Genomic DNA, 11531 nt, shown 5'->3' with positions numbered 1-11531 from the left:
TCTGAATTACACAACTGCAGTGTAAATCTCAGTGCAAGAATGTTTAAATTCATTTTAAAAATCAAATGTTTAGAGAGGTATGAAATTATATTCTTGGGACAAAAGTTCATGCCCAAGATACAAATCTTAATACCCTATTTCAAGTATGCGTTAGAGAAAAAACTAATCGGCAACGGCGTTTAAATCTTCCCTATTCAATGAATGATCTCCACTTCAATCCATGCTATCGTATCAGTTCATAAATATCACTTTTACCAACAGGGAAGTGCATTCCGCTTCCTTTCAATCGTGATTGCACAACTCGCTTGCTTCCCATGCACAATTAAAGCCTCCACGAACGATCGGCATGATTATGTACCTCAGCATCAGCGAGCTCGTCGGTTTGCGAATTCCCTGTCAAACACAATAACATCCGAGATCGCTCAGCCGCGCCGGCCGGGAACTTGTATTGCTCCTTGCCACTCGCATCAAACGTCCCACGCAAACGGGAGCGATTTGTTTGTTTTCAATTAGTTTTCATAATCAAGCAAACAAAACCCAAAGCAGCGCCATCCTTCCGAGCGCCCCGGGTCGGCCGGTGCCAGCTGCGGCCAGGGTACTGCATTTGACTGCAAATCATGGATGGTGCGTCGGCCTGTATCAAACCATGCCCATCAACAGCAGTTGCAGCATCATCGTTAGGTGCTGCACACGCGGAGGATGTGTGCATTTCAACCCATACGGATTGGCTGGCGGCCTTTGGTGTGGGGCCTTTGGACCGGATGGAACGCCGCTCCGGCCGGTGCTCTTTATGTATGTTTGAGGCAGCACCAGTCAATGAATGGGCCGACGGAAAGGAACTTACGCGATTATCGCATCCCGCGGATGGATGTTTTTGTTTGGATTGTGTGCGCGCCCAAGGGTTAAGCGAAAGACCCTAATCAGTGCAATGTTTTCGCTACTTGCATTCGCAACGCGCCCAAGACGTCGTTTCTGGGGTGGGGAAGGGAGGGATGGTTGCATGCTTATCTTGACGGATGCAATTTTCGCCACGACCTTACGCGAGTTTATCGACAGTTTGAATGCTGTGCCGGGCTGACGGGGATGTTTTGACAGGTCCCGCAACGAGAGCAACGCGTTAATTAGTGATGAACGGCCTTGCAACTTGAGCCGACGGGGATTATTCATTCTTCTTTCATGAACATTTCCTCTGTACCAAGTTGAATGAATTTCAATGGCGGTCGTTTTACATACCGACGAAAATCGTACTTACCACATCTTGTTGCTTTTATCATCTTCCAGATTACTACTTCACAATGGACACCGACGATGTGGAATCCTCGAGCAGTAGCACGATGTCGAGCCTGAACAGTCTGTTTTCGTTCACCAGCCCGGCGGTGAAGAAGCTGCTCGGCTGGAAGCAGGGCGATGAGGAGGAAAAATGGGCCGAGAAGGCGGTCGACAGTCTGGTGAAGAAGCTCAAGAAGCGAAAGGGCGCGATCGAGGAGCTGGAACGGGCCCTCTCCTGCCCGGGGCAGCCCTCCAAGTGTGTCACCATACCGCGTTCGCTCGATGGTCGTCTGCAGGTAATCAGTTTGGGGAACGGAATGAATGTTTTGAATGTTTAGTTGACGTATTTTTTCCGTTGTTGTTGTTGTTGTAGGTATCACACAGAAAGGGACTGCCGCACGTGATCTACTGCCGTGTGTGGCGCTGGCCCGACCTTCAAAGCCACCACGAGCTGAAACCGATCGAAACGTGCCAGTATCCGTTCAGCGCCAAACAGAAGGAGGTTTGCATCAACCCGTACCACTATAAGCGCGTGGAGAGCCCGGTGTTGCCGCCGGTGCTGGTTCCGCGCCACTCCGAGTTTGCCCCCGGCCACTCGTTGCTGCCATTCCATCAGATGAACGAACCGAACATGCCGCACAACGTGAACTACTCGAACACGGGCTTCAATAACTCTCACATGGGCAGTGGCGGTGGTGGAGGGGGTGGTGGCGGTGCCGGAGGAAACGGCGGAGGTGGAAATGGAGCTGGTGGTGGTGGAGGCGGCGGTGGTGGTGGTGGTCCTAATTCGCCCATCTCGTCCCACATGGGCCCGAACAGTCCGATGTCGTCCGTTTCGAGTCCCGGACCGATCAATTCCAATCCTCAGAGTCCGTATGGGGCACTACCGGAAACGCCCCCGCCAGCCTACAGCCCGCCGGAGGAGGGTAACACGGTCGGTGGAGCGCAGGATGGAAATCAGATGGACACGAACCAGATGCACGGGGAGGTGGCACCGGTCAGCTATCAGGAACCGCCGTACTGGGCCAGTATAGCATACTACGAGCTCAACTGTCGCGTCGGCGAGGTATTCCACTGCACCAACACGTCCATCATCGTGGATGGCTTTACAAATCCCTCGAACAATTCCGACCGCTTCTGCCTTGGGCAGCTGAGCAACGTCAATCGGAACAGTACGATCGAGAACACGCGGCGCCACATCGGCAAGGGTGTGCACCTGTACTACGTCGGTGGCGAGGTGTACGCGGAGTGTCTGTCCGACTCGGCCATCTTCGTGCAGAGCCGCAACTGCAATCACCACCACGGGTTCCATCCGAGCACGGTGTGCAAGATCCCGCCCGGCTGCTCGCTGAAGATCTTCAACAATCAGGAGTTTGCGCAGCTGCTCTCGCAATCGGTCAACCACGGGTTCGAGGCGGTCTACGAGCTGACGAAGATGTGCACGATACGCATGAGCTTCGTGAAGGGCTGGGGAGCCGAGTATCACCGACAGGACGTCACCTCCACGCCGTGCTGGATCGAGATTCACCTGCACGGTCCGCTCCAGTGGCTCGACAAGGTGCTGATGCAGATGGGCTCGCCACACAATGCCATCAGCTCGGTGTCGTAAACAAAGCATGGGGCGCACATGCGGAGCTCGATCTTCCGGACCCGCCCGGGTGGATGGCGAGTTTGCTCTAGATGCTTGCTAAATGCTCGAAGAAAAGTCAGCAAAACAAAGGATATCATTGACAAGAGGTGTCTGTGCGAAGAGAAATTCGTTCTATCTTAGACGGCACACGATTGCAGAAATCATTTCGTACATTATCATACTAAAACTAGCTGCTAGTAATGTCCGAGGTCCTTGTAGTAGTCCTAGGCGAGCAATACAAAAACAAAGCGTACAGATTTCAATCAAACGCAAAGCAAATCCACTCTCCGAGGTCCGAGCGAACCTGGAGAAGTTTCGTTCTTGTTTTTCGTCGAAACACCGTTGGAACGCTGCAGCAATTGCATTAACCGGTGTGGTGTGTGCGTGTGTGTGTGTGTGTACGTGTGTGTGTGTGTGTGTGTGTGTACGTATTCGTATTGTTCGTAAAAGCGTCCCAAGCGACAAGCGAGCGTGTCAAGCAGACAATTTCATTTAGCTCCGCTCTAAACGGCGCTAGAAAGCTACTGTGTAGGTAAGGAAAGTTAGGTAAGGTTCTCGCGCGAGCATAAGTTTTGTTTTGTTTTAGCTCATTTCGATATTTTACGGTTCGGTTTCGACAATCATCGCAGCTTCGGAGCGGCGTTGTACTGAAGGACGTACGCAGTTTTAAAGATTTACGTTTTAAGGGCGCAGACATACATTTTACCGCTATCTTTCGTGTACGTGTGCACACCTCTATAGTTGAACATGTTTAGACCAGTGGGAGGATGATCTAAATTTAAGGTTGAGTATAAAATGCCATTTCCATTGGTACGGTTTTGGAAAAGAAGCGAAACAGATTTCATTTGCTTGATCAACCGTAGTAGGATTAAATGCAACTCACGATATGGCTGAAAGTAAGACGGAGAGCAACAGTGTTCACTGTGCCGATCGATAGTGGACACGGAGGATGATCCAAAAATTCAGAAAGTGCTTCGCAGTACCTGTGGGGTCTGATTATCCCAATGCAAAACTGGACACAACACATGTCAAAATGTATGTTATGCAGAAAAAAGCAGTACGACGATGATCAAAATGAACTCAATGTAGGGTGATCCTCGTTCGCTTGCCGGGGGTTTCTCGCGAACAAATGCACGATAGTCGATGGTATATGTTTTAAATTCGACTCAAAGTCCCCTCCCCACCCCCCCAGCGCAGGTACGGGCGCACAGTGGATATCTTTGTTTTTCCCTGCTAACGATGTAGAATGTAAGTCTAGCGTGTGCAATTTCGTTTTAACATGGACGCGTCTCAAAACCCCGTAGTTTCCGTGAAGTTTCCGTGTTATGTGATTAATATTCTGATGCCATCGAACAGGAAACTAATTGGGTTATAATTTTAAGTCCAGCGTTGGACATACACAGATCGCTTCTATATATATAAATTTTTTTTTTATTCGTCATAAAGATTGCCCCCACACTATTTTAAGGTCAGAGAATGTAATGAGGTAGTTTATTCTTTAGATCGATCAAGTGCAAAGCAAAGTTGAATGCAAAGCGGTTACATTTTGTTTGTCTCAACAGTGGTACTTTAATTCTCTTCAATAATGTCGCAAAAACTCGTACTGTGTTTTTTTTTCATAAATATAATTTACCTTTCTGTTGATTCGACATTCGTTGATTTTTAACTGCAATTCGTTTTGAGGTATGCGATGGAAAAGATTTATATTTGGTTACAGCTAGGATAGATTAGCTAAGTAAGTTTTATGTGTAGTTCTAAGTTCGACAGTGGTTTTAAAGTGTAGCTAAAGATTCAGTGTTACATTACTATACAGCTTTCGCGCTTCCGTTTGAGCACTTCCGTAGAGATGTAATTTTTTCGGATGCGCTCAACTTCTTCGATTGCCAACTGTATGCTTAGTACGGAAGTTCAGTTCAGTGGGGAGATGACACTCGATGATATAAAACTAAAAATAAGATAAGAAAATGAAAACAAAAATGCATGAATGCACGATTAGAGAATAAAAAGGTAAACGAAAACCCGCAAAACACACTTCATACTCAGTATTTTCCACCAAATAGGTGCTGAACAGGAAGGGGGTTAATCCATTAACCCATCGCCTTTTCGTCGTCTTTTCTGTCGACTGTTTCCGCAAGCCGTAGCAGCCTTTCAATCTCTCGATCATTATTTTCTGTACGACACTAAACCAGTTAAAACGTGCCTCACGCATCTCAACAAAGTATATGCGTATTTGTATGCCTGCCTTAAGCAAAAGGGAATATACATTTGACTTATTGCTATTCGATTGTTCAGATTCTGCAGACTATTACAGCAGATTGCCTTATTGATTGTTTTGGCCTTATTGATCGCAATTCAAGTGTATATTCAGTGCCTCATAGTAAAAAAAAAAAAAACTAGCACAAAACACACCGAGTTGAGCAAAGGCGATGTTTAGCTGCTCTTCTGAAGCGCATCACACTCAATACAACACGCAAGTTTAATCTAAACAGCCAGATATAAATCGTGTACAAGTATCGGAAACTTGTTAAAATGTTACATTAAATAATACAGCATGGCCTTTTGTGTAATGCCTTTGCAATGTTTTCAAAGTGAACAGTTGCAACATTAAATGCAAAACGAAAACGAAACTCGTCGCCTTATTTTCATGTGAAACAGAGGAAGCCAATCGCAGTGTCATTTGTGCTTAAGAATTAATTTTCGTCAGTGGAACACCGTATCCGGTGTGTAGCAATAGTATTTGTCCCGTGGTAACGTTGGACTATCAGAAGTACAGTAGTCCGTTTTATTTGACCGTAGCTAATTGATGCTCCTTCGTGCGTGCGTGCTTTCGTGCCTTTGAACTGTGTTTTTGCGACTGTGCGCGTGTGTGTTTATGGATGTACAAGTAAACGGAAAATACCTAGCTCTTTTGTTCGAAAAAAAAAAACCTAAGACCTAAGCGAAACAATCAAATAAAGCATGAAACATTAAAGTAACGTAGAAACCGACCGGGAACTCAGAACACGATCCTATCTTTAGCATCGTGCAACTTACACCGACGCAGCAACTCGAATGAATTAAAGCGTTACAATGCATCGCCGAATGTATTAGAAAAGCAGTGCGATGAAATGTGAGAGAAAAATAAATCAATACAGTAATAAAATAAACAAAAAAGAAAAACAAATAAATGAAATCAACAAACTGTTGAACTATATTTTGCTCACTTAGATTAAACTTTCTTCGGAACGCGATTAATCGCTAAATGACGTGCATATTTTTAATAATAACTTGTTGTAAAAGTAGCAAAGAAGGGAAATGAAAGAACTACTAAGAATAAAACATAGTGAAGAACAACAGCATAACCCGAAGCAGAAAAAAACATGTTAGTAAAGCATCAACTAAGCTCAGACATGCAGACATACATAGATAAACTTCTACATTGCCGTTAGATTAAAAAGACAAACAAACAAAAAACACATTACATCAAAAATAACACAGAATGCAATCACTCAACAAGGCAACATATTGAAAGGAAACCGAACTTTTCTTAAACCAAGAGAAACGTCATTATCACATTAGTCGAAACGCGAAATAGGTGGAAAACTAGTTTGCTAAAGAGTAATGTGAGGTAAATTGAGGAGCCGGAAACAGCTCAACCGGTATAATGTTCTGAATTAGATTGATATGTATGTGTTGATGTGCGTAGAGCTACGATAGAAATTGAGATTTGTTCCGTGAGAAGATAATATAGTTTCGAAATTCGAAGGACAAGTGGTACTAACCAACCAGCGATCAAGAAATCATTGCAAAAAGAAAATAATTACCCAAAATTGACGGTGACAAAAATGGATACAAGGGTTTTCCAGCACACATCACATCAAAATGAAAAAAGGAAAATAAAGGAAGCAAAGAAAAGCTTACGTAATAAATCACAACCAGACACCCATGAAAAATGAGATTAGAACATCCGCCATATGAAATGCTCAACAGCTTTTTCGATTGCGTTCTTCAAGACCAAATTATCGTTCGACGCCCATACACAGTCTGTCACGACACATTATTTACCTAGTTCGGACATAGTTGAACTTGTATTTACCAGACTCTAGTGAATAAGACGGCAAGCTATGAGTGTGTTTTTCATAGAAAGTAAAAGTATGCGAAAGGCGTTCAAAGATGATGCTAAAAAGCGCATGAAATGAGACGGCGCCACGCGGCGTAACTTCCTTATCCGGTTTTGACCATGGGTATGGGATGAGACACCCTAGGCCACACGTAACAATCCGTACACATCTCGATGATCTCAAGCGAAATAATTAAAATACTTACTTTTGACTGTTCATTTTAATGATATGCCATTCGTTCCATTTCAATTAGTTCAGCGTTGTTTGTTTTAGGTAGCATTAAAACGAACGCCTCACTGTCGGTGATGAACGCATCCTCAATCGCCTGAATCCGTTTGAACGAAAATGGAAGAAAAGGATATCTAGTACACAAACTCCCTCCGCCTCCGAGGCAGCGCAATAAATGGCCATAAGGATCAGGACGCAAAAAGCATCGCAATGCACAGGACAACAGAGACTTTGGTTTTTCTTTATACAAGACCAAACGCCCCTATCGGGGAGATCTTAACTTTGTTGTAATCATTCGGTTCAAAAACTACTTTTTGTTGCCCAAGTATGGAGCGTTTTCGATAAAGGAAGACATTTCAATATAGAAAGAAATCAAGATAGTAAACAAACTCGTACTCGAGTGCGTCAACACTAAAAAAAAACAGCCATACAAGTCGGACGGAAAGTGCAACAAAGCATATGCGGTAGTTTATGGTTTATCACTATGGTATGTTTTAAGACTTAGGTTTTGCTCTTACACTGACTGTTGGGTTGAAGTGCGAAAATATCATTAATCGTAATTCGAAGGGAAAAGAGATAGAAAGAGAGAGAGAGAGAAAGAGTACGAAAGGCAGACATCAAAGGGACAAACATTAAACAATATGTGCGCTCTTAGGTTAAGAACGGTAAATAAAGTAAATAAAACAAAAACACAAAAACGTATCGTCTTTACATTTTATGCTGCCATCAGTATTTAAATTACAAAAAATATAACCCACGTGTTAAGCCAAGATGCTTATGGTTTAGCTGTACCGTGCGACCGCGAAATCGTTCCGTTGCGTTATGCTTTAAGCGCGTCTACAACCGTTACTAGGGGCAACAGCGGGACTGCACCAACACAACGGCATAAAACCTGTGCTCACCTGCAATCATCGCAACATTCGATGATTCCAGTGATGTTGATCGTGGTTCTCCAGCATCTGGTCTGGTGGCAATGGTTTCTCTCACTCTCCTTTCCAACGGCGATTATGCTGTGTGATGTTGTTGGTGCCGTTTCTATGCTTTTCGCTATGCTTCCCTACCTTCTGCTGTGGGTTCAGGTACCTACGCCGCAAAGAACCAAACCGGCTGGCCAGCCCTGGGATAGTTTTGAATATTAAATCTTTCCACCGGTGCCAATGCGCCTGGTAAGCTATAATTACCGTTGGTTCTTCAGAAGGTACAGCAAAACCGGTCGGCTCTCGGATGCTGCCACCGGTAGAGACATGGTTTCGATAGCATTTAAGCAAGTGAAGATGTTTAATAATATGAAATTTTATTTCCCCTTTATTTTTTTTAACAAGAATCAAATGTTAATTAACATAATTTGTGAAATAGTATAAGACGTATTGATTTGTATTTTATTCTTATCTAACATCAAATATAGGCAATGACACCGATTTGGTTTACCCTTAGATTTAAAGCATTAAGGTTATGACAAAATAGTCACCAGAACAATTGACAACTTTCTCTATGTCTTCAACAGTACAATCCACGATTTTATAGCCAGTGCGGCTTTATGTTGGGGCAACCCAAGCATAAAAAAATTCATGTTTACCACCAAACGAGCCGATGAATCAGGTGGAGAACCATTTTCGGTCACCACGGAATGGGGAGTGAGCCAGCAGAGTCTGGTGGAATGTTGTGCAGCGGTCGCCGCCGGCAGCATATTTTATGCTACGTGCTCTCCGTCCCCCGTAGGGAGGGAGGAACGGACTGTTGCACTGGGTTGAAGGTTGCAGACAACGGCTACCGCTGCTGGTGCTGCTGCTGATTGTTATGATGATGTTGATGATGATGCTAACAGCATAAGGGGAGCTGGGTACGGACGAGGTCCGGCAAGAATTGGCGTTTGCGCACGACCGGCTCTGCACGTTGTGCAGCCGCCATGCTTTATGTGGTGGTGGTTTTCGGGGGGAGTTGAAAACGAGAGAATAACAGTGGCCATAAGCGAAAAATGAAAATGCTCGAAACCGGAGTGAATGAAATGGTTGAAGTGTGAGAATGGGACACCTTTGAGGCTGAAATGGATGGAGTGCTCGAAAAGAACCCAAAAAAGCAAAACTAGGATGTTGTGACAATGGCACATCGATTATGCTCCATTACCTCTGCGGTACAACGAGAACATAATGCTTATCATGTGGAAATATTTGAATTTTTTGTGTTATGGACAAACATTATCCAAACAATAGTGTTTTGAAGAGCAAATTACAGGTCCAATTTTCCTAAGCTGGAAATAATATTCATTATGCTTCCTTCAGGGTTTTCATGGTAATATAAGATTTCCATATTAAACCAACAGGACAACTGACTGGACAACATGAATATTCGAGCATGGTTCGGTCATGACTGCGGTTCTCGCATAATGACCCTTCGACGCACAGCTCCATTCACCTGACCGAAAGGCTAGAACGCAAAGCAGCGGTAGAAGAAAACAACGCAATGAAAAATCGGCTGTGAAAAATGGGAGAACCAGCTGGGAGTTTTTCTTTCCCCTTCCACTGGGGCAAACGTTTTTGAATGTTGGAGAGAAGTACAGGGACGAAGGTTGCTCGCGAATTTTCTCTCTCCCCGTTCGTGGAACCGCGATTTTTCTCGACAGAGGGTAGTTTCTCTCGTGTTTTCCAAATGAATGATTCACCGCTCTCGTTCGGACGCACGCTGGTTCCGTTTGCCTTTATTATTCTTCAGCCCCGCGAAAGCCGACGGATGCAACGGAATGAAAGAAAACGTCGGACGAAGGTTGCGACGAAGGTAACGAGCAGACGGAGCGAAGCGTCGAAGGAAACCTTCGAGATCGAAAACGTGAAACCCGCTCGGAGTGAAAGCTTTTTGGGCTTAGGTGAAGGGGAAACATTCGAGCAGTTGAGCATCGGGTTTGTGAACCTCGCGAGGCGAAACCTTCGGCCAGCCGTATTCGAGGAGAGCCACGGCAGTTTCACGCCAGCTTCGGTATCGATCAGAAGCATCAGGATTCCCGGTGGACGCGAGCCAGTTCCGTTGGCCGGTTTCGCGCGGATCTAACGGTCGAACAGGATTATTACACATACACACACACACACTCACACGCTTTGTGTGAAGACACACGTACACGTACACAACCACAAAGAAGGCAGAAAAACGTTTGTCACGGCAAGGGTAGTGCAGCGGCTCGAGCGAGTAAGTGTTGGTGTGGAGTTCAGGTGGTGCACGTGGTTGTGGTGGTATCGATGTGAAAAGCGGGAAAACATCCCCTATTTTGTTTTTCGTAGTGCATTGAGCAGTGGCTATCGGATTTGTATCCTTGCATAGTGTTTATAGTCTATGGTTGATTAAAATACGTTTTTGTTTTGGTTAGCGTTTGGATGGAAGTGATCTTTGTGACGGCGACGCAATGGCATAGGATTATTTCCAGAAATTGAACCAAACAGAGGTATGACAGAAGAAAACAAAAATGAAAAAAAAACAAACAGAAACGGGTGACCTGGCCCAATGTTATGGAGTACAATATTTGAAAATGTATGAAGTAAACAAAAATTCTCAAAATGGCAGCACAAACGGATAAGCAGAGAAAAAACAAAAGTGAGTCAAATACAGTGTGGAAGAAAACGATGCAAAAAAAAATCCATTGCGTGTAAAGAAATCAAATGGTAATTATAAAAACAACTACTCATGTTTTACTCATTCGGAACATATGAACTCGAACTACTACTAACGTATTGCTCCAATAATTTAAATATAGATTATTTCCTAAAATTCATTCTTTACCAAAAGTTCCCAATTGGGCTCAATTCTAATGGCGTCGCACCGCTATCCTAGAGTACTGCGTCATCAAATTTCGTCCAGTGGATCGAATGTCACTCTCAAGCAATCGGAACCATCGGACCGATTCCGGGCCCCGGTTCCGTTCGCGTTGGAGCACCGTGGGGACATTACTAATTGAAGCTTGCGCTGCGGATATTTCCGTATTCAATTTATCGATTCCGTTGCCACGTTGTGTGTGTGTGTGTGAGGTTTTCGGTCGATTCCACCGGAGTTTGCTGGTGAACCACCGGGGGCGTCTTCAGTGCAAATAGACAGGAACGAAGAAGGAAGTATGAGATGGAAAGATCAACAAAACCGACGAACCGTAGATCCTAGGTTTAGCTTCCCCGGCCAACCATCCGCGGGGTCTCCGCTGTCACTTGCCACTGGCCTTAAAATGGGGCCAATAATTGAAATTAAATTTTTCATTTTACCACTCGTGCACCCCGACAAACGAAGTGACTTCAGTTGCTTCGTGCCTTTTTCTTCTGTTCGGTGATACA

General features: G+C 44.6%; 1 protein-coding gene across 1 annotated transcript; it reads left to right on the top strand.

Annotated features, from left to right (window-relative positions):
• The first annotated feature begins 1281 nt into the window (after positions 1-1281).
• On the top strand, positions 1282-5356 carry LOC131266718 (protein mothers against dpp). The gene is made up of 2 exons (XM_058269331.1): positions 1282-1565; positions 1643-5356. Exons 1-2 carry the CDS (start codon positions 1296-1298, stop codon positions 2876-2878), a joined length of 1506 nt encoding a protein of 501 aa, XP_058125314.1. The 5' UTR covers positions 1282-1295; the 3' UTR covers positions 2879-5356.
• Positions 5357-11531: the final 6175 nt, after the last annotated feature.

Source organism: Anopheles coustani, chromosome 2 (genome assembly GCF_943734705.1).
Source record: "Anopheles coustani chromosome 2, idAnoCousDA_361_x.2, whole genome shotgun sequence".
NCBI classification, from domain to species: Eukaryota; Metazoa; Arthropoda; class Insecta; order Diptera; family Culicidae; genus Anopheles; species Anopheles coustani.
Note: the sequence above shows the minus strand (reverse complement) of the source record. Positions and strands in the feature narration are given on the sequence as shown.